The 23,244-nt window shown below is 48.2% G+C and overlaps 1 protein-coding gene across 6 annotated transcripts in view; it reads left to right on the plus strand.

Annotated features, from left to right (window-relative positions):
* The first annotated feature begins 8,984 nt into the window (after positions 1-8,984).
* FARP2 (FERM, ARH/RhoGEF and pleckstrin domain protein 2) overlaps positions 8,985-23,244 on the plus strand; it is a 75,998-nt gene continuing 61,738 nt past the window's right edge. For 5 of the 6 annotated variants that reach the window (XR_010474750.1, XR_010474751.1, XM_065074217.1 and 2 more), the window contains exons 1-2: positions 8,985-9,075; positions 13,311-13,535. Coding sequence is in view for 4 of the 6 variants with exons in the window: in XM_065074217.1 (XP_064930289.1) it covers positions 13,332-13,535 (204 nt within the window). In the remaining 2 variants the exon portion in view is untranslated. Of the gene's footprint in view, positions 9,076-9,707; positions 9,728-13,310; positions 13,536-23,244 lie in introns of those variants that run through there. The other variant, XM_065074218.1, reaches the window with a different exon arrangement.

The following is a 23,244-nucleotide window of genomic DNA, read 5'->3' on the forward strand; positions in this document are numbered from 1 at the left end:
GCCTGTTTCAGGTCCTGCCGATCGGACGGCCGGGCTGGAGGTCACGTTTCCACCACTTGCTGAGTTGACAGCTGGGAGGAGTTGGTCACACCAAGAACAACCACAGGCCACGAATGCGATTGCAAAGAGCAAGTTCTGTTTTAGTTACCTCGCTACCAGGGGGTCTCTGATGCAGCACCTGAGCTCCCGGGCAGAGGTGACACAAGGGGGGCCGCAGGCGCTGGTCAGTTCAGCCCTGCGGGAAGATCCTGGTTCTGCTGCGCTCACCTGCGTTTCAAGGCTTCGAGCAGGCGCAGCCTTGTGCTTTCTCACTACAGAGCAGGAATCTCAGGCACAACAATAAGGTGCCTTTGAGTTTCTCACAGGCATGTGTTATTAAGGGCAAGTGCAGAGTCTGACATCTGGGCAGGAACAACCCCAGGTTCCAGTGTAAGTTGGGGAACGAGCTGTTGGAGAGCAGTGTAGGGAAAGGGACCTGGGGGTCCTGGGGACAGCAGGGTGACCATGAGCCAGCACTGGGCCCTTGTGGCCAGGAAGCCAATGGTACCTGGGGTGGGTTAGAAGGGGGTGGTCAGTAGGTCAGAGAGGTTCTCCTGCCCCTCTGCTCTGCCCTGGGGAGACCACACCTGGAATATTGTGTCCAGTGGTGGCCCCTCAGTTCCAGCAGGACAGGGAACTGCTGGAGAGAGTCCAGCGCAGCCACCAAGATGCTGAAGGGAGTGGAGCATCTCATCAATTATTTTTTAGTATGTCACAAATTTCGAAAATTGTAACACATATGAAATAATTATGTGAAGATAAACAACGCAAGAGCATCCAGTGTTTGGAGCACTTATGGAGGATGATCCCCAGCACTGATAAAATAAAGAATGACGCTTAACAGTATAATTGGCTCTGCTGTTAAGTTTGTTTCTTGGTTTCAGAGGGGTGTTAGGAAGGGGTTTGTCACAGGGTGGTTTGGTGGCCGGCGTGGCAGGGCTGCCCGGGCCCGGCTGTGGCCCCGCCAGGGAGTGTCGAGCTCTTGGGCGCATTGGGGAGTTTCTGCACCATTTAGCAAGGCCGGATCTTCTGATGTAGCTCCAGGCTTGCAAGTTGAGTTTCGGTGTTCGAAACATGCAGCAGACAAACGAAGCCGACTGCCACCCACGGGAAGGGGAACCTGCAAATCTCGCAAGGCAGAGGAGGAGCCCAGCGATCTCAGACAGGGAACAACATGCTTTTTGGAAATGAGCTCTGGTTGGAGCAGGGGCGGCCCTGCACACAGCTGCTTCGCTCGTGAGAAACAGGTCTCACAAAGTGCAGCGCTTGGGTTGCGGTGAGAAAGAGAATTTCTCGATAGGAAAAGGATGAGGAGCACTGCGGACTCTGCCAGCGTCAGTGCTTTGGTAGGACGGGTGCAGCTCATTGTTTGTGCTCTGTTCTCAGCCCTCCTTGGATCCTCAGTGTTCCACACATCTCTGTATTTGGCACGTCACAGTTAAGCTGTGGCTGTGTTCCAAGAGCGGTCCACATCGCCAGGTACAAATTTCTGCTCAACGGCTTAAGTCACATAAAGGAAGATCACAGAGAAGGAGACTCCACAACCTCCCTGGGCAGCCTGGGCCAGGCTCTGCCACCCTCACCCCCAACAAGTTGCTTCTCAGATTTAAGTGTAACCTCCCGTGTTCCAGTTTGCACCCATTGCCCCTTGTCCTGTCACTGGTTGTCACCCAGAAGAGCCTGGCTCCATCCTCCTGACACTCCCCCTTTCCATATTGATCCCCAGGAATGAGTCACCCCTCAGTCTCCTCTTGTCCAGCTCCAGAGCCCCAGCTCCCTCAGCCTTTCCTCACACGGGAGATGCTCCACTCCCTTCAGCATCTTGGTGGCTGCGCTGGACTCTCTGCAGCAGTTCCCTGTCCTGCTGGAACTGAGGGGTGATATGGTAAAAAGATATGGCAGAAGGTCAGAGATATTTGAGTTGTAAGACATGCCAGCCATCGGCAACTTCACCATGTTGAGGTACCATGCTTGCAGTGCCCCAGGCTGCCTGGCCTCCTGGTTTTGACTGAGACACGAATTGAGGCTGGTAGGGCGAAGAGAAGGAGTCACCGCATTTTTATAAGCAGAAGCCAAAAATTCATGGGAAAGTTCCCATGTAGGAAACAGAGGAGTTCCCAAGTTATGTGGGGATAACTTAGTGTGTTCTGTAGAATAAGTAAATAAACACACCCTGAGAGCTAATGCAAAACACTCATTAAAACAGATGCTGTGCTGCTCCAACAGTGTATTTATGAAAAAAAGAGAAGGGTACTGGCTAGTCAAATACTTTGTTCAGAACATGCCCGCTCCTGTGCCTCGTCATTTGCAATTCTACCCTTGTTTTAATGCTTTTGATTCATTTTTACTGCTAAGAAGCTTTTGCACAGGGGAAAGCCTAAAACCTAGGCCAGGCTGTTCCTGCAGTGGGACTTGCTCCAAGTTCAAGCTTTTCACCCTGAGCTGAACACACGGTTTGGCTCTCCGGTGGTGTTCTGGTGAAGCAGTTACCTCGCTGGCTAGCACGCTCTTTGGGAAGTTCGCACTCAGAGCAAGAAAACTGGTTGTGATCTCACTTCCACGCCCAGCGAGGAGTCACCGATGCTGCTTTATCTCCTGTGGAGCACAGAGCGTGGCGCTGCCGCCCGGCCGCACGCAGCCCCTCGACATCGGGGACGTACCTTGTCTGCCTCCTGGCACGAACAGCTGGAATAAAGCTACCTTGTCTGCCTCCTGGCACAAACAGCTGCAACAATTGGTTTGGTTTTGCGGGCAGAGTGGGGAATCTGACAGTTTACTATTTTGGGGACACTCTACCGCTGTTTTAGAAAATAACTTCATGTAGCACAGTCACTCGGCGTCATCAAAAACCTCAGCCAGGCTTATTTGGCAGTGAAATAATCACCACGCTTATCTGTGCTTAGTGTTTGTAGATCCTTAGTTTTTCTGTTTATTCTGAGGTATGCACTAGGACTAGACCTTTTCCTCCTTTATATTTAAGATACTTGAAACATATTCCTTATTACCTGTGCAATTCTTGTTGACTGAAGTTTATCGGTATGTGACCCAGCCATGTGAAAAGGAGGTGATCTTTTTTCTTGTTAAAACACCAGATTTGGGAGGAGTGGTGGTTTCTGTTTGGTGGTGTCTGTTTTTTTCCCCCAAACACCCAGAGCGGTTTTTGATGGAGATCTTTGAAGTACCGTACAAGTTGTGACTGGATTAAAACCTTGTGCTCTCCTCTGAGGTAACAAACACCAGCCTGATTGTATGGATAGGGAAATTAGATGAACATCAGTGAGACTTAAAACAAGAGAGGGGAGGGGGCGAAGCTTCTGACACTCCCAATTGTATGGGGGCTTTTCCAGGCCTCGCAGTTTCGGACATTCTTGGTTAACCTCACTGTGCAGTTTGTGTTCAGTTAAAAAGAGAAACAACTTGTGTAGCTGTAGAAAAAACTGTTTCGTATCTGCTAAATGTTCAGGGTGTTACAGTCAAAGAACATTATAACATCTATCGAAACACATGAGGATCCAGTTTAAACACCAACATAGGGGAATTCTGGGGATCTTGATGCTCTTCTGCAATGGGGGGGTTTGCCACATGGGGGCAATATGTGACGGGACTGTGTCTGTTCTTTGACATGTACCCATAGATTAGGCGGCACAGCTGGCGGGTTTTGCCTGGCCTTCTGTTTTGGCGCAAGTGGCTCAGCAGCCGTATTTCTTTGCAGCTCGTAGCTGGTGTGTGCTCGGTTTCTGTCCGTCCGGCTGCAAACGGAGCGTCCTGGGCAGGCAGAACGTGCTCGGGCAGGCCGGGCGGCGGATGGAGCAGAGCTGCTGGGCAAGTGCCGGGGGCGACATGGGCCGGGCTTTGTGTGCTTGTTGTAATTGCCACTTTCACCGTGAAATGCAATTATGAAAGTCCGAGTGGGTGGTTGCAAAAATGGGTTGCGTCCCCTCGTTTTTTCAGTAAACCGATGAGCAAAAGTTTTTCCTGTACACAAGTGCCCACACCTGTTCTAAAGGATTAGTCAATGTTGAAGGTTTAATTCTAAGTCATAGTCTGAGGCGGGTGGACTTTGCACTTTATAAAAGGCAATGTAATTGCTAAGTAGACTGCGTGTAGAAGGGCTCCTGAAAAATCCTAGAACCATAGAATCCTTTGGGTTGGAAAAGACCTTTAAGATCATTGAGTCCAACTGTAAACCCAAGTCCACCTCCAACTCACGTCCCTAGGAACCTCACCTCCGTGTGTCCTGGAGGGGAACAACCCGAAAAGCCCTGAGGACGAGCCCTGTAAGAAGAGCCATAGCACGGCTGCGGGGGCGGGAGGCACGAGGGTTGAAGTGGAAACCACCCCCCACGGAGTCTACATGTTCCTGGAGCTTGGAAATTGGTTTCACCGGTTGTTTTTGCAAGGTGCTGCTAATGGCGAGTGCCTTTGACATTGTATTTCTACCAGCAGAACAAGGTGCGCTCTACCAGTCTTTGAAGTGTCTTCATTCATCGCTATTGAAAAACAGGATTTCTCCTGTGCCTCCAGGTCAGCGTTAACAGCAAGTAAGCCTGCTATAAGAAAGTAATTGTGGAAAGTGCGATGTACAGGTGTGTCTGTGTTATTCATTCTTTGTGCTGATCATGAGGATCAAACCTCTGGTTATCCAGCAATTCCTGTTCACCTGGCTTGAATCTTTTGCCCTTTGCTTGCGACAGGCAGTGTGTTAATCAGTTCTGTGATTTCACTGTCTTTTTTTGTTGTTTTCCTACCATTTTGGGTACAAGTGGCCTGTAAGTAAAGAACAACACTCGACTATAATTGCTGAAATTGGCTTGGTTTTCCTATTTGAGAAGTGGTCTGATGCAGTTCTGAACTCTTGGGTAGATAACTTCTCGCTGATGAGACAAGTTGAGGAACGTTTCAGCAATCCAGAGCGTGGGTCGGTGACAAGGCAACTTGGTCTCCTGTCTGGTTCCGCTGCACAGACCATTACAAACTGCTGAGTACTCGACAGAGCTCTGCTGGGATTAAGCACTTTCAGATCAGGAATATGACCAGGGGAGTCACGATTCACCTAAGACGTGAACACATTTGTGGAAATGAGAGTTTTCCTCTTGATGGACCCCTGAGGTCCTCAAAGGCGGCGGGAAAGAAGAGCGCTCATGCTGTGGAGAAAGCCAGCAGCCCTTGCGGTTAGTCCTAACTCACACTAGGTTTAGGTTAACAATGTGTGAAGCAAATTGTTGAATCCAGGCAGTAACTGATGGGAGAATTGTTCCAAGCTCTCCCAGGGTTCTGGTGCTTTGGTTGGCCTGTGATGCTCATCTTCATGTCTCAGCCTTGGCACGTCCTCACGAGCCGTCATTGCAGAGCCGCAGGGTGACCCACTGGAGAAGCGACCGTGGCGTAAAACACTGCCTTAAGCGGCTGTACCTATCTCTGTTCTCAGCTGTACCCATCTTCTGCTACAGACAGAAGGGGGAACAAAATGTAATGTTTTGGAATTGCTTGCCTCGTTATTATGAGATAGGAGACCTCTAAGAAACAGAACTTTGTAGTATGTATTTGGAAAATATGTGCTAACAAAGTGAGCAGTAGGTATAACTTTTCCATCTGCACAGTTTCTCTTTGCTGTGAAGAAGAATTTGAACAGGAAGAAGCTTATCCAGTTGCTGTTTTTCTTGGTTGATAAGAAGTCTGCTTTGGAGAGCTTCCTTCACCCTCATCCAGAGTGTGATTATAGAAGACGACATCATGGTGCAGTAAAAGGGTAATTCTGTTTGTCCTACTCATGCCAAGACGTGAATGTGGTGTAGCTTATCTGTAATATTAGTTGAGTGAACAAGTTACACCTCATTATCAGTTTTTATCTCACAAGGATAAAGTCGTACTTTGTCCTGACACTGCATTCTTCCAATAGCAGCAGCTGACTTTCCTGTGTCATGACATTCCTCTTCTCCTGGCTTGGTTCTGTGGAGGATTCAAGCACAGCACCCAATGGGCAGAAAGTTTCCCTTCATGGGGGCTGATTTGGGGGTCTGTGTGGGTAGCTGTGAAAAACATATCGCTGAATGTGTGTGGTGGGTTAGATAACCACCCATTCCACCTTTTCAGTTCCAATTCACCAGATGCCGTGTCTCGAGCACGTTTTGTGTCTTCCAGTTGTTTTGTCAGTGAAAGAGTGTGCAGAACAGAGGTTCTGTTTGATAAGGCCCTTCCTATTTGTCCCCTGGGAGTAGAAGTCACATCACCCGTTCTTTCTATTAGAAAGCAATTCTTTGCAGAGAGAGCGGTCAGGCATTGGAATGGCTGCCCAGGGAGGTGCTGGACTCACCGGCCCTGGAGGTTTTTAAACTGAGATTGGACACGGCACTTAGTGCCATGATCTAGTAAATGGACTGGAGTTGGACCAAGGGTTGGGCTTGATGATCTCTGAGGCCTTTTCCAACCCAGTCAATTCTGTGATTCTGTGATTCCCTGCCAAGCGATTCAGTGAGCACAGGGCTGTCCCCAAGCTCTTGTCTTCTAGCTGGTACCAGTGGAGTCTTGTCCCTTGTTGTCCCTTCCCCTGCCTGTGGTGGAAGGAGCCGAAGATGGCAGGTGGTGCCGTGTCCCTTCGTAGACTGGTCCTAAGCACACAGGTGGAAATGTGAAAATGTGGGGTGACTTGTCTGATAGGGAAAAGTCACCTGTTACAGTGACTGATGCGTATGTCATAGTTTTCTTATGTACACAAGAAAACCTGTTACAGAAAGGTTTTAGCATAGAGGCAGCAACAGCTGCCAGGTACTGTCAGCATGGATGGGATTGTCTGCCCTGAAGAATTGGCCAGGTGGGTATGGAAAGGAGAGACTTGTTAAGGCTCAGGTTCACGGCAGCAAACGGGTCTCGCAGGGATACCTGTGCGTCCCGCCCGCATCCTCGTGCGGTGATGGAAAAGAACTTTTTGCTTGTGGTGAATATAAAGCGCAGAAATGAGCTGCGTGTAGAAACAGGCACTGGGGATGGGGACACTTAAGCACTTCAGTGCCTTTCATTGCTGAATTGTTTTATGTTTTGTGTGAACAATAGACAGCAAAGCAAGGACAGCAGGGACTACACTGTTTTCATTGCCTATGGAAGTACAATGCAAATGGCAGGCAAAACAGGTTGCTGAAACATCCATTTGAGTAATGAAAGTGCTTCAGTTTATTGGAATCACAAACATTTTTATGAATGGAGTTACTAAAATGCTGCGTGTACTTTTGCAGCTTTCTTAATTTTTTTGTATGCCTGAGATTCTCCAGCTCCATTTCCCTTTTTAAGGACAAGAAATAATGGGACATATTATTAAAACATTCTGTCTAATTTCTTTTTAAGGAATGAGAATGTTGTTAGTCAGGAAGTACTCATCGAATTTGTGAGCTCCTTCTTTCTGTGGGTGAAAGTGGTGAAGCTTCTCCTGGTTCAAAGAGCTGTTCTGCATGATTTATGCATTTTGTTAATACAAAAGTCATATGCAACGCTAATATTTTGTTTTTCAAATGGTTGTGGAAAGGTCAAGTTCTCAGAAACAAGGTGGCTCTTGGCATTTCTTGTGCTACCAGCCATCAGTCCTTCCCTAGAGAAATCACAGCGTTTCTCCTGTGCCTGTTGCAGACTCCAGTGGGGGGCTGATGGGTGTGATGTTGCCCTTGGTGCCCCTGGATCCATCAGCCTTGGTGGCTAGTTTTGAGCAGACTTGGAGGGCGGGAGGTGCAGCATTCCGCTCACCCCATGCTCCGTTTTCTACAGCGTTTGGTTCTTGCCTGTGCTCCCGAGGGAGGAGGTTGAGGAGGATGTTCTCATGGTTTTCAGCCCCTGGGCCATGGGCAGTGCCCGGTGCCCCTGGAGCTCAGCACGGAGATGCGGTACCTGCGGCTTCTCTCCCCCTCCATAGCGTTGTGGCCCCTTCTATCTTTATTTAAAATTTATCTGTTGGTGAGAAACAAAGGCAGACCCGCAATGATCGTTATTCAAAGCAAAACGACTGAGACTTTTTGCCTGAATCTCAGTGGCTGGTGAAGGGGCTGGCGTCCCAACCACAGCAGCATTCACCCCCGCAAACAGAGTGTGTTGGTGTTTGCTCCCCTGGACAGGACACTTGCAGGATTTTGCATTTCTTATTTTGAGGCGGGGGACAGGACAGCCCCCCTGGGAGGCAACTGCCCCACAGCTCCAGCACCAGAGGGTTTGGCATCCATGTTCCTCTAAAGCTCCCAGCGCCCTCCTCATGCTGGAAGAATACGCTTTGGGTTTTACTTTATTTTTGGTTTTATAATCCTAAAAGCCCCAGGGGGACGGGTAGAGTATGGGATGCTCTCCCGTCTCTCTGCCACTCTGGATGCTCCGTGCGCAGGGGCCTGGAGTCCCCCGGACCCCGCACCCGGGGCACAGGCTCGTCCGGTCACACCGTTCGCTGGGGCACTCACACTGCGGCAGGAGCGGGTTGGGGTTCTGGGCTATCCCAGGTCTCCCGTTTGTCCCGGGGCTCCGGGCTGTCCCACGGTTCCGGCCTGTCCCGGGACTCTGGGCTGTCTGGGGGTTCTGGACTGTCCCCCAGCTCTGGGTTGTCCTGCTGCTGCGGGCTGTCCCGGGGTCCCCGTTTGTCCCGAGGTCCCCGTTTGTCCCGGGTCCCCGTTTGTTCCTGGTCCCCGTTTTTGTCCCGGGGTACCCGTTTGTTCCTGGTCCCCGTTTTTGTCCCGGATTCCCGTTTGTCCCGGGCTTCCCGTTTGTCCCGGGCTTCCGTTTGTCCCGGGTCCCTGTTTGTCCCGGGGTTCCCGTTTGTCCCGGGTTCCCGTTTGTTCCTGGTCCCCGTTTGTTTCGGGTCCCTGTTTGTCCCGGGGTTCCCGTTCGTCCCGGGTCCCCGTTTGTCCATTCTCCCCGTGTCCCTCCCGCCGCCGCCACCGCCCCGGGCGGCCCCGCCCCCGCCCGCAGTGGGCCAATGGCGGCGCGCGGCGCGCGGGGCGGGGCGGGGCCGGCGCTGGGTCAGTGCGCGCGGGCTGCGCGGGGCCGGGGCCGGAGTGGCGGCGCGCTGAGGTGAGTGCGGGGAGCGAGGGGTGGCGGGGCGGGGGCTCCCCGAGGGGTCCCCGTTCCCGGGCGGGCCCCGCACCGGGGCTGCCGGCGAGCGGCGTTCCAGCCCGGTGGTTTGGCCCGGCCCGCCTCGCCGCTCGGCCCGCCTGCGCGTCGAGCTGTTCCGCCGCCCGCGGCCGCTGTCGTGTGGTGCGGCCCCGGCCGCGGGGCTCCGGATGGGGCCCGGCCCTGCCCGCGCCGCCGGAGGGGCTGCGGCGCTCGATCCTCCAGCCCCGGGGGCGGGGGCTGTGGCTCTGGCTCGGCCGTGCCTCCCGGCGCGCTGCCGGGGCCCGGCCTGGGCGGCTTCGCCACTTGGTCCTTAGGCCGAGGGTGTTTGAGCACCTGCGGCCCGGCCCCTCCGCTCCCCGCGGGGACCCGCAGGAGCCCGCCCTGCGAGGGGCCGCTGCTGCGCCGGCCCCGCGCCCCCGACCCCGCTCACCTGCGGGACCCGCCGCGGCCCTTCCCCGCCCCGCGCACCGGCTCCTTCCAGGGGCCGCGCTCCCTGCGGGGACAGCCAGGAGGGGCTTCCCGTGCCCAGGGAGCGAGGGGTCCGCGTGTCAGGGACGGGCGTCTCCCGGGGCGGCGGCGGCACTCGTGGTCTTCATCTGTCTTCATTGCAGTTACGTTCCTGATGTGTCAATTGGTGCCAGTTTGCTGTAGCGGTGTTAACGGGTTGCTGGAGCCTAGGGAAACGGGTAAAAGAGGAAAGATTGCATCTGGTGGACTGAAGGGACCTGATTTGAGAGCTCCTGCTGAGAGTGCTCCCGTGCTGCTGCCTGTGGGCTCTCACCGCACACGGGGGATCCCCTCCCACAGGGATCCCCCTGCTCACTCCAGGAGCCTGGCTTCAGAGCAGCCTTTTGCATGGGTGAGGGATGGAGCGTCATAGTGACCCTGTCAGGGACCAAAAGACACTGTACTCGGAAGAGTTCCTTTGAAAGCCCTGGGTATCTTGCACGAGCATATGCTCAGGTGTAAGCTGCCTTTCGAGGTTTGCTGCTAGCTGAAAAAATGCTGTCTTTCTTCTGAAAAATAAGTTTATTCTGTCCGGGTAGAAGGTAAAATTCATTACGACCTCAAAGCTATTTCAGAAAAGCAACAAAAAGTACATAGGTACCTTATTTTTGTAAGTTTTATTCCTACCTGCTTCTTTAGACTCCCTTGGGGCTGAGAGCAACAATCATTCTGTCACTGTGCTTCAGGGAGCTGATTTAGCTTTGGTGCTTGGTTACTTTATAGGAAATTATTGGGACAAGCTCAATCCAAAGAAGTTCAGGGTGGCTGAATGCAAGGAAGATTTTGTTTTTCTTGAAACTGCTAATATTGCAGTAACATTGCAGTTTAGTTTTGCATTGGCGAGGAGGTAAATGAGACCTTGTTCTGGCTCTCCTGGGCTGGGAGTCTCCCTGTGCTGTTGGGTGCTTTCTCTCTGCTGCCCATAGAGCCTCTGGTGCTTGCAGCCTGGCTCATGCTTCATTCTTTCCTCTTCCTCCACCTCTCATTTAGTCACCCCTTGACTGGATTGCTTTCTCAGTCATGGCACCAAGTTTTTTGTTAAGAAACATCATGTAGTCAGCTTAGGTAAAACCTAATACATAACTATAATCAGTGGTGAAAATGGAAATAGTGCTTGGCTTGGTTAACGCTCCTCACGTTTTTGGTTTTTGAGGCCTCTGGAGCAAGCCAGGCTCTTTGGGGATTTTTAGTAATTGTACCAGCATTAGTGGTGTGCAGCTGGAGGGTGCTGGATGTGGCACAGGGAGATGCTCACAGCTGCCACACTGTAGACAGGGCTCTGCTTTCCAGGGAAACACGTCTTGCTTCTGCTCGTGGTGACAAACAGTGACAGGACAAGGGGCAATGGGTGCAAACTGGAACACAGGAGGTTCCACTGAAAGAGGAGAAGCAACTTGTTGGGGGTGAGGGCGGCAGAGCCTGGCCCAGGCTGCCCAGGGAGGTTGTGGAGTCTTCTTCTCTGCAGACATTGCAACCCGCCTGGACACCTTCCTGTGTAACCTCATCTGGGTGTTCCTGCTCCATGGGGGGATTGCACTGCATGAGCTTTCCAGGGCCCTTCCAGTCTCTAACATTCTGCAATTCTGTGTGTGTTTTCTGCCCAGGTGCTTGTTAGACCTTAAAAATCTGCATGTGTGCTGGCCAGGGACTAGTCCAGTGGTACATATTTTTAGGAATGTCTTAGCAAGATGTGAGGCCAAGCCCTGTTGAGTTCATTCTTCCTGTTAACACTTGTGAGGAAGGACTTCGACATCTGCAGTTTCTGTTTGATGTGACTTTGGTCTCTGCTGGCCGGTAACCAAAGCTTGTAAAAGCAGCCGGGAGCTCCTGGTTTGGTCTGGGGTGGGGTGGCCAGGCAGCCTTGCCCTTGGGCACTGGCTGAAGGGGATGTTGCCTCGGCTGTCACCACGCACGGCTTTTCCTTTTTGAGTAGCTGCAGTGTCTGTCCCTTCCAGTAGCTGTTGTTTCAGATCAGGATGAATGTGTTCATGAAGTGCTAATTTTAAGAGTGGTTGTCTAATAAATAGCCTTATGAGGAGTATAACTGATTCTGGGCAACTTCAGTTGCTCGTAAGCTCCTGAATGGCAGTTACAAAACCCTTCTATAGGGTTAAGTTGTAATGGACACAATATTGAGGGGGTATAGGTGACACCCACTTGTGGTTTCTCTTGAGCTTAGCAGTTAGTTGTGTAACCTGGGCAAGTGTCGCTGCTGATTTTTTGCTGTTGTGGTGGTTTTAAAATCTGTGACCTGAAAGTTTTTCTCCTTGGCTGCGTGATCACACAAGCTGGTAAGTTTGGCGAAAGTGTGTAGACAAAATGGTCTGAGAAAGAAACTTGCTGCTAATACGTCACCTAAAACTGGTAGGTCAGGTACTGGACGTTGCATGGACACTTTCATGGATCCGCAAGCATAAAGAGAAAAAAGAAGAGTGATGTTGAAGCAAGCTGGTCTAAAAGCCAACAAAATGTTTCGCCAGTCTCAGTGTGTGCAAGGATTAAAACCGAAAACCTCCCACTAATTTTTAACAACATATAAGGCTGGCTCCATTTAACTCCCCAGAGCAGGCTGCCTACCTACTCAAAGCACAGAGGGACAAAGGACCGTTGTCATGATCTGCCTCTCTCCTTTTGAGACAAAACACGTTTATTACAACACAATAATCTAACACTTCATTGAATTGTTTGTAGTGCGGTGGCCACGCAAAGGCCGTCCCAGCGGCAGGATCCACATACTTTCGATTGTTCAGACCTAGCGTGGTATTTGGGAAATGCAACCAGCAGCAGCCAGGAGCCTGGTGGTTTCCGTGTGCGTTGCTGCTGAACGCCTCGCACGTTGTTGGCAAATACTTCGTGCCTGTGGTGAGCGTGGGGCGGTGGCTTTGCTGGGCGCGCTGTGTCCTGCGATCGCACAGACCCTGATGCAATCCCCCCGCATGCACCTTGTTGGTTTGGGTCTTTTTTCCCCGTGTCAAATCAAACATTTTCTCTGGGACAGCTGCCACCAGACCATGAAAGTAAGGATCGAGATGCAGGAATCGGCCTCCTTGAGCTAGTGTAGATTTCTGTGATTGAGATTTTTGCCCGCTGACTTAATCTGGGTACAGCACCGGTTTGTTAAGAAGGTGAAGAACTGTTATCTGTGGCACAAATCTGTTATGAAGGCTCCGAGCTGCCAGCATTGGTTGGAATAGTTACGGTTTTGTGTGAGTCATCATTTTGGGGGATGAAGAAAGTGAATTGTTCCTGTTATCTCGGGGCGCGGTTTGACGTTCAGCAGAGTCAGTGGCATGGCTGGGTACTGGTGAGAGTCTTGCCTTAGCCCTCCCTGCCAGTGGCTTTGCTCCTGCTGCCAGCAGTGCCTGGTTTAGGGAGCTAAATCAGCAGAAAAATTAATCAGAAATGAAAATGCCAGTGTGTAAGGAGGGTGGAGGGCACAGGTTGGACTATCCTATTTCCTAACCATGTTTCAGAATATCTTTGGGGTTTTTTTTTGCCACCTATTTTTCTTTCCGGCAGCTGGATTTTTGACCAGACTTTCATCAACTTTAGTATTGCTTTTGGTAGTGGGATGAAGAGCATTAAATAAGGACTTTGTTTGTGATTGGGCTTCAGTGGGTAGTATTTTCATATGGGATATCAGTGGAAAACTATCTTTCAGGTTGTAATCGTCTGTTTTCTTCCAGATTTCTGCTCATCGTTGAAAGATGGGAGAGATAGAAGGGACATACAGAGTCCTGCAGACTCCCGGCTCTCGTTTGGGCGTCCAGAAGACCACGGGAGTGAGCACCTTGGAGCCGGGACAGAACCTTTCCACTGCAATGGCATCGTCACCTGCCAAAACGCACGAGCGGGACCTGCTGATCAAAATAAAGATGCTGGACAACACAGTGGAAGTACTTGACATTGAGGTAGGAGAGATTTAAACCCATTTTGAGTATGCTTAGCCTCTGGTAATGTAAAGCTCACAGGATGCACCGTTGTACAGAGAGGGGACGTTTATTCAGTATCTGAATAGAGATTCCTGTAGGGATTTTACCTGCCTACAAGTAGTGAAATGAATAGCACATCTATTTTTAAAAAATCTTTTAAGCATAACAAATGCTTTGTATTTTTAACAGACTTCAAATGCGAGCACATACTGTAACAAGAAGCTTTAACTGTTATTTGTTTTGGGGGAACACCAACTGTCTTCTGCCAAACTGTTCCTGCTTCCTGAGCCACATGCAGCTTTTTCGATTTGGCAGTTGGGATAGCAGAAGAGGTTTTTTTTTTAGTTACTGCTTTCTATTAATTATTTTAGTGGTTTGTGTCCTCTTCAAGTAAACTTGCTTCTGTTTGAACATTTTTGCTTGTTGCCACACTTTGGGAGGGAGGCGCCGGAGGGATGACAGCGTTTCTGAAAATTTGTGTTTAAAAGTGAGCTTGCTTAGGAATTAGGGAAATCTGCCTTAAGAAATACAAACCATGTTCAGATTGGGGTGGTTCTGTTTTTAAACAGTTGACAATTTTTGTTTTTCAAATTCTTATTTTATTCTCAGCATTAACCTCAGACTTTAATTTTAGCTTGCCTAAAGATTCTTTGTTGGCAAACAGCTCCGTTCTAGTGAAGACACCCAGCTATCAGCTATTCTACATTAGTGTCGAACTGACTTCATGATTAGCACTTGTAGCCTTAGTTTGTTGCATAAGCAGGTTTTTCCAAATAAAGTGAAAAAGATGTCTGCGGAGCGCTAAAGAAATAGTGACTTTTGGGGATGTCTCCTCCAGAGTGCAGGCCAGCTGTTCAACGCCCAAACATGAGCTCTGATTTTGTTTTTGTTACGTGTGAGGCTGTGCCCGTGTCCCCTCCTGAGGACATCTAGCCCTCATTTACTGCACAGAACACAAAAAAAAACCCATATGCTGACTCTGGTTCTTTTGAAGTGTGATGTTTCCCCCTCCCCCACCAGTTGGTGTAGACATTGGTGCTTTTGTGTTTTGATTCTAAAGATTTTTTTTAAAAAACCACAACACCCCCCCCCACCAATTTTTTAAAATCAAGAAAGAGTTTATAGCTTCTAGTTCCTGCTTTATTACATGAAGTCAATGACCAGAAATCTATATATTACCATAGATGCTTTCCTTATCTTCCTTGTCATATTTGTACCAACTCCGTCTGCCCTTCTCTTGCAAACCATTTCCTTCCCTCAGGAGTCCTACCCTCATCATCTTACTTGGAAACTCTTCTCTGGCTCTTCTGACATGGCCAAGCCTGCTTTCTTGTCTTTGATCTGCTGCTGGAGGGAAATCCTTCGACCGTGCTCACTCCTGACAGCTGGGGATGCAGGTTCCCCGAGCCTCCCCCTGCTTCCCCTGTGCTCACTATGGTTCACTGCTTGTTTTTTGAAACTCTCTTGACCTGGTTCTTCTTTGCCTACTGGAGCAGTCTTGACTGTACATCATTCCAGCTATCTGCATTTCTCTTCTGGCAGGTCCAGTTTAGCTCTGTCCTTAACCCCGTGTCTTATCCTACAGCACTTTGCTAGTTTTTCCACCGAACACAAATTCAGCTGTGGCTTGGTTCTTTATGATGTCTCAACTCTTGACTGTCTCTCGGCTCTAAATAAAATCAGCCTTTGCCTTGTGACACCTGGTTTTGATATTGATGTGTCAACATCAAGGTTCACATGTAAAAACACATAAATTCCTCACTCATGGTAATTTTTTGACCGCTGTGAGTCAGACTCCAGTCTCACCTGACAATAATGTAGTTTCTGTTCACCTCCGATACCTTCCGTTCCTTCAGCAGCCACCTCCTGCAGGCATCACTAGCGTGGTGCTGTTTAACTAAACGCCTGAAACTCATCCCATCCAGGACCGCCACCGCATTTCACACCCTCGTTGTGATCACCTTCTTGTTGGCTTTAGCCTCTCTTGCTGTGTACGTACCACTTCACAAGTCGCAGTGAGAGTCTCCCTGCTCAGTCCTTGTTCCCCGCAGCAGTTCCTGTGGGTTTTGCATCACTCCTCTCTTTGTGGCTTCAAACGTAGTTGCTTCTCTCTGCTTCTACCTGGAGTCTCCTGCAAGAAGGTACTTGGCTTCATCCCCTGACTGGCCCACAATGCAGAGCTTTTGTTGTTTTTTCCCATCACAAGACTTTTCCCATAATTAGGAGCTATCTTAGTTTTCTTTTGACCTGGAAAGCTCCCTCTGGCTACAACATCCGCAGAAACACCTGAATTTGGGTAACTATAATAGCATGCTGAGGCCATAGTTAATATCGTACTATTCTTCTTTGCAAGGTCAGTTGGAACCAGGGCAACTTAAAAACTTTTGCCTGGTGTTGCAAGCAGTGAAGAGAAGGGATCATCCTTTGTTCATCTGTAGAGCGTCGAGTGCAAAAAGGTCCATAGTCAGCAACTCTAGCATTAGTCCCACTAATACACCGCCTACATCTCCTTTATTTTTGTCTAAATGAGGTAGCAAACAAGGATGAGGTATTAAATTGTAACCTTCAGCCTCCTAATTTATTCAGTGGACTGGTGGGATAGCAGTAACTGCTGGCTGCTGTTTGTGATGGAAAATGAAATTTCTCTCTCAGGGACTGAGGGCAAGAATTAGGCAAAGTCAGACGCTTTGCTGAATATGAATAGGTCCTGTGGGCTAGCACAGATGTTCATTAAAAAAGCAATGAGAGAAGTTCATAATTAAGCAGCTGTCACACAGGGATGAAGGCTCTGATTGCAGTGCTTCTTGCCCATTCCTCTTTGCTTTTGCAATTTTTTTTCCACTGGTGTGGAAATGAGAGGTGGTGTTGTCTTCATTACCTGCTTCATGGGGCTTGTTGGGATTGATCCAGGTCAGCAATAATTTTTCAGTGTAGCGGGACACTGAGGCGTTTCTTACAGGTCATTGCCTTCTAATGGAGATGTAGCTTATGGCAAAAGGTGTTTTCTTCCCTCTTCAAGTAATTTTCCCTTCAGTCTTTAAAAAGCACTGCAAATAATTTTAACTGGAAAAGAGGTGTTTGGTGGAAGAGGCTGCCAGGGCCGAGTGGTCAGTGCCGCGGCAGGGGGGCTGGTGCCAGCGCCCTGCTTAATGCCTTGCTTGTGAAGCCGCCTAAAATGAGCCCATCAGCAATTTTAGCTGTACAGGGTGCACAGGAGAGCTGCAATAATGATTTCATCCATGTGGCTTTTCCTTGTTAGCTGCTCTTTTCTCCAAGATGCATTTAAAACACTTGCTTATCTCCTGGTAGGTGTGGGTGGATACTCTGGTTTGGTAGCTCTTCCCCATCATTTGGGTTTTTTAACTCGCCGAAGAGCAAGAAAAGAGACTGATGCAGTGGTGTAACAGATGGGATGAGAACAAAATCAGGAAGGACGGTCTTTCCTTCATGTTGTTGTTGTACCTAGAACAGCATGTTAGAAGTTCAATGTAGCTACATTCCAATGTCTTTTGTCTAAAATCTCTGCTCTCACCATCTGTACTGGAAGGTTTTCTTTCCATCTATGAATTCTGTTAATCAGTAAGAGGGAGCTGGTTTTAAAGGGTGCTGGGGCAGAGTTCCTCTCTGGGGAATCTGTTTTGAATGTTAGGGGACGGTGAAATGCTCACATGTTTCTAGAGTTCAAATGCTGCAAATTAGGTATTTATAGTTTTTCCTTTCCCTCCCAAAACAGAAAAGAGAATGAAACATCCATCCAAAACTAGACTGGAATATTCATTATTTTTATGAGCTGTGTTGTTTTTTCTTTTACTCCTTTTTACAACCAGCTTGTTTAGTTGGTTCGAATCTTGCATGTGCCATATCACAGGTTATCTGTCCTCTTCCCTCCATGCCAAGTCTGTCCAAATGGGTGGTTTTGCAGACTACTAAGTGAACGATCGGAAATTCAATTTAATTCAGACCGTGGGCACGCTTCAAAGTAATCAGGGTTTTACCATTGAATTTCTGCCAGTTTTCCTGATTTTTCTTAAGAGATTAAACTTGGAGGCCTTTGATCAGCATGAAAATGTGGCAGACTCTTAAGCAAAAGTTACTGGGCTGGGTTAAATTTGCCAAAATGACCACTTGGTGGAATTATATTTGTCTGGGGCTGGTTATGGAATGTGCTGCAACAAAGGACAACTTAGGCTATAGGAATTTAGGGTATAGGAGGTTGTGTTTTACACTTGCTGAAAGCTTTTCTGTTGATTTTTGGTAGAGTTGGAGGTTGAGGGGCTGTAGAAGACGAGGAGCGCAGCGTGTGAGCCTGGTTAGAGAAAGCGCAAGGCATTGTTGGAAGGAGAGTGATGCTGGTGATAGGTGAGAGGCTGATGCTGTCTGAAAATCCCAGGAAGTGAAACAGCAGGTTTGGTCAATAAGGAAGGGGTCAGACTAAGCACATCTTGCAGCGACCTTCTCCAGTGCAGTACTTTCCTGGGGCCTGCAGGCAAGCACACTGTAAGCTTCGCCTCTCTGACCCAGTTCTCTCTTTGCACCAGCTTATAAAACATTTAATGGAATTGCTGCCATAATGTGATGTTTAATATTTGATCAATCTGTTGTTCCTCATGTGGGAAATATGTGTGCTTACTTTCATGTGTGAATTATGCTCTATGCTACGAGGAAGTGTCCCAGAAAAAGAAGTTTAGATTATTATGCTTCAAGTTTATTAAACTTTGGGGAAAACTTGACACCTCTTCAGTTGTGCTGACTTCCACTTAAACATAAAATCTGTGAGTGAGAAATGCTTATGCATTGTATTGTAGTAGAATTTTTCTGTATTTTCACCTATTGGAGAATGAATTCTGTTGAACTGTAATAGGCATCATGAAATCATAGCTCAGTTCTTAGCACTCAGCAAAGCCAGGTCTGCCTGCCTGCTCTGCTCAGTGGGGAAACTTCAACTGGAGTTTTCCTTTCATGCTGTCGTCATGTTGCTTTGAGCACACAAGCCTGTTCTTATATATATTTTTTTTAATATAATAACGTGCTTCTCAGTAAAATGTTATCTTGGTGTTATGTACGTGTTAGTAGTATGAGTTGGCTTTATGTTGGTTTGAATTTGCCTTAGATTTCAAATATATGGTGTTTCTTGTGGTGGGATCATGCAGTCTCACCGTGCTCTGAAGTTAATTATCGTTTAAGGCTTTCTCTGTTCTTCTAGTGCAAGCATTCTGATGCCTCTGATGGAGATAATGCTTTTCCGTTTTGTCAGGATTTTTCCTGTTTACTCTATTTCTACCAGGCCTGTTGTTTCCTTGGGTCTGACTCAGTTTCTTGAAGGTGGTTGTTTCTTTTCTCATTTTCTTACCAAGCAAATGAAGGACGGAGCATGTTCTGTGCTGCTGTAGTGCTGGGCGGTGTGTCCCTGTCCCCCACCCTGGTGTGTGGCTGGGGGACACGCTCAGCCCTGCTGCCACTCGTGGCCACAGGCCTCGGAAAAAGATTGCCCTTTGTTTCCCTGTATTTTCTTAGTGGGTATTTTCTTCTCACGGCTCCTGTCTATATCAGAGATTACTGATGTACCCTGTGAAACTTACTGTTGTATTACTACAACATTTAAATGGCTTATTCCATACAAAGTTGAAAAAAGCTACTTGATTATTACCCCGTGCAACAGTGATACTGTCTCTCCTGGCCACCTATATGACTCTTCACAGAATCCCAGAATGCCAGGGACTGGAAGGGCCCTGGAAAGCTCATCCAGTGCAATCCCCTCATGGAGCAGGAACACCCAGATGAGGTTACACAGGAAGGTGTCCAGGCGGGTTGGAATGTCTGCACAGAAGGAGACTCCACAACCTCCCTGGGCAGCCTGGGCCAGGCTCTGACACCCTCACCATGAACAAGTTTCTTCTCATACTTCAGTGGAACCTCTTGTTTTCCAGTTTGTACCCATTGCCCCTTGTCCTATCACTGGTTGTCACCCAGAAGAGCCTGGCTCCATCCTCCTGACACTCCCCCTTTCCATGTTGATCCCCAGGAATGAGTCACCCCTCAGTCTCCTCTTCTCCAGCTCCAGAGCCCCAGCTCCCTCAGCCATTCCTCACACGGGAGATGCTCCACTCCCTTCAGCATCTTCCTTGGTTTATTTAAATTTACAAATGGCATTTTTAAAAGTGCAAAATTATTTTCCTTCCCCATGTTTAGAATAGAATAACTATGTTTACATGTTGTAGCTTCTGTGCAGTTTGGAGGCATTGGTAATTGAAAAGGTGCCATGAAAGCGGCAGCTCTGTGCTGCCTGTTGCTCCCGTCGGGCCATGGGGGCCGTGGCTGTGACTCCGCAGTCAAGGGCACTGGGTTCAGGAGCTGGGCTGGGACATGGGAGGGTTTTGGGTTGGTGGAGGCAGCGGTCTGACAGCTTGTACGTGCCTCCCGACTTCCCGTGGTTTGCAGAGGGTGTTTTCAGCTTGTGCACACTGGAAAATGCTGTTCATCGGTAAATTCTTAGGATAGCATTAGTACCCTGTGGAACTTCATTAGGGCTGAAGCAGAAGTTATGCAGCTTAAAAGGCTGGTTTTGAGCAGTTTTAAGTAAAATACGCATCTCTTAAAACTGGCGAGTGTGCTGTGGGCACTGAAATACTTGCTCTGAAATGGTTTTTCAGGGAGGCAGTGGCGAGGCCTGAGCCCAGCGCCCGCTTTCCCTGCTGGGCCTGGGCCGGGGAGGCTGCGGGGGGCTCTGGCTGCAGCTGCTCCCCTCGCCTGCTCACACCCCCGTTCACAACGGCTTTTTTCCCTCTGTGCTGTAAAAGTATTAACAGCTTAAATATGTGGGAAGTGGGAGGACAGGCTGCTCCTGAATCCTATTAAGCGCTGTGCTGAAGGAATCGAGATGCTGTGTTAGTCAGCTCAGTGTTTTTCTTCCCTGGCCTGGAAGAAATAGTCAAAATTCCAGAAAGAATCATAGCCAGATGTTTGTCATTGCTCTGGTTTGACTCTCCTAAATATGGCAAATAAGCTGCCTTAGGACTTATTTTTGTCTGACCTCAGAAGAGAAAGTTAGTAATTCACTGTTTAAAATCTGAAGTTATTATAGGGTTTAAAAAAGAAAGTAATTGAAGCTTTGCAATTTGTGTACTGTTTGATTCAACTCTATATTTTTTTAAACCCGTATTTTGTGTTTGGGGGTTTGACTTTTTTGATGCCGTGTAGGAATGTGGTATTGGGTGGGGAAAGGTAAAACTGCAGCCATTTTATTGAGAGACATTTGGTGTGTGATGTTTTCTTTGTATGTTTTTTAAGGGAAGATGTGAGCTTAAATTGTACTATAAAAACAATTTACTACTTTACCTTTTCCTGGACATTAGGTATCCCAATATGCGAAATGAAAATAGAGCTATGCGGCAGCAAAGGAGAACAATCTGAATATTCCTGTAGGAAAAGTCTCTTAAATGCATGTATTGTAACTTGAAACACAGAAACCATATAGTAAAATTGCAACCAAGTGTTATCACAGTCCATGCAATGTGAATGTAATGGATGTGTATGGCTGTGATGTACCATAGTGAATGTGCTTCACCATGGGATGTGTGTAGATGAAAAGCTTCTCACGGGCGGGTTCAGAAGAGGAACAGTACAAGGGCTGCGATGACTTGGCTCAGCACTAAGTTGGTGTAAAACCGAACTCTTTCTGAGCTTTCTTCAACAGCACACTGAGAACTTCCAGCAGAAATTGTTTTGTCTGGATGAGATCTAATAAAGGAAACCAATGCGTAACTTAATGGGCTTGGCATGCGTGCAGTGGTACAATTCTTGTACTTAATTCCTTTCAAGTGCCTTCTGAAGTACCCAATACACAACCTTGTAAAGAAAAAGCTGTTTCCTGTTGGCTTCCTTACGAATTCCAATAATGAGTCATCATCACTAATAAAGAAAGGAAATACTATTTGTTTCTTAAACACTTCTGCACAATGCAGCTGTTCATGTATTTTTTCATAATCTAGTGGTGAAGGATAGCAAAAATCCACTGAAATTAGTCTTACGCTGTTCTATCAAAATAACGGTAAGAAATGCTGTATCAAAAAAAATATCTTTTTGGATGCCTTGTCTGGTTGTGGATGATACTTAAAGTTGGTTCCACAGATGGATAATTCCATAGACTGTATAAAGCCCGAAAGGGAAAACCGATCAACTAAGAAACAACCCACAGTCAGCTAAAGACAGCTGCAGAAATGCAGCGTGCTCAGAGGCGGTTCAGAGAGATTTCGGGTTAGTGCCTGCTGAAAAAAGGGACTCGATGTTGAGCAAGGACGGCGGTACCTGGCACCCACTATGTCACAAGCAAAGCCTTGTGAATGTGCATTTAAACAAACAGGGTTGCAAAAGCATACCTGTGTATCGTCTGTTTCTCCTTGCAACAAAACACGTTTCTGGCAGGGGCAACGGTGCCTACTTGTGCAAGAGGGAGACCGTATAAATTGAATATTAAAAAAACTGTGCTGTGGTGACGATACTCGCTGTAAAAGATTTACTTTTTAAGACTGTGATGTTGGATGTGGAGGGGAGAAGACCTGTCTGTGTGACAGAGCAGTCGAATGTGAATAGAAGTAAGAAATTTGAAAGAAAAGAAAATAGTACTGAGCTGCCAAGTAGTCTGTATTGTGAGTTCAGAGATGCTTCTGGAAGTCTCTGAACAGCTTCTGCATGTGCTGCTGCTGTGGTCGAAATGCGAAGGGGAAGCAGAAGTCAGGTTCTAAACTGGAGCGTATTGCTGTTCAGTCATCTCTTTGTGCTCTTGGTAGAACTTGTAACGTCCTTGTGACACGTTTGGGGCACCGTGCTCGGGTTTTGCACATGTGTGTGTGCCACTGTCGTGATGGTGAAAGCAGGTTTGAGTACATTGCTTACAAAACCTGAAGCTGTGAAGGACGAGCATCCCTGTGCCCCTCAGCCCGGCCCAGAGCTGTAGGAAAGGCTCCTGATGGGAGGGAGCATGTTAACAAAGCTTTGGCCTTATCTAACCTGGTCTGTAGGTATTTATTAACTGATGGCCGTGGTATTGAAGCTCTGCTCAAAGTACAGTGGGGAGTGATGTTAGGACAGCTGATGCAATTTCAGCTTTGCACAAAACAGAAGATAACTTTGGCCTTTCCTGTAAAAATACCCAATCTGTGTAAAGAATCTTTCATGGTCAGCTTGTTTCCATAATGTTTTAAACTGTTTCCTTCGGAGAGGCTTCTTCAAGTGGTGTGCCAGCCTGGAGTACCGTAACACCTCATAGGGAAAGACCAGGTCAATGGGTGATGTGAGCATGGATGAAGGTTTTGAGGCAAAAGTGTAATTAGTGGAGAAGGACTAGCAATTTAAGTGTGTTTGGTTTTTTTGTGAACAAAGGGAAGCAGAGGAGTGCCTCTGTTTAAAATGGCTTAAAAACTTAAAACTGTATTTGTATACATATACAGACACAAAATGGTGCTGTGTGAATTCCTGGAGTGCCTGCTGTGGTTTGCACGGCGTGGAAGGCCTTGGAGCAAAGAGTCTCCTAGCTTCTAGTTTCTTAGCTTTGTTACACTATTTTACAGCTCGTGTGAACAAAGTAGGTGCTTAGTCGTTCTGTTATGAACCTTAATTTCTTGAAGTGGAAAAAGGCTTCTTTTGAGAGTGGCTGCTGAAGGCGTCCTGCCCGCACTGGCAGCAGGCCGCT

The sequence above is a fragment of the Columba livia genome, chromosome 9, assembly GCF_036013475.1.
Source record: "Columba livia isolate bColLiv1 breed racing homer chromosome 9, bColLiv1.pat.W.v2, whole genome shotgun sequence".
In the NCBI taxonomy this organism is placed as follows: domain Eukaryota; kingdom Metazoa; phylum Chordata; class Aves; order Columbiformes; family Columbidae; genus Columba; species Columba livia.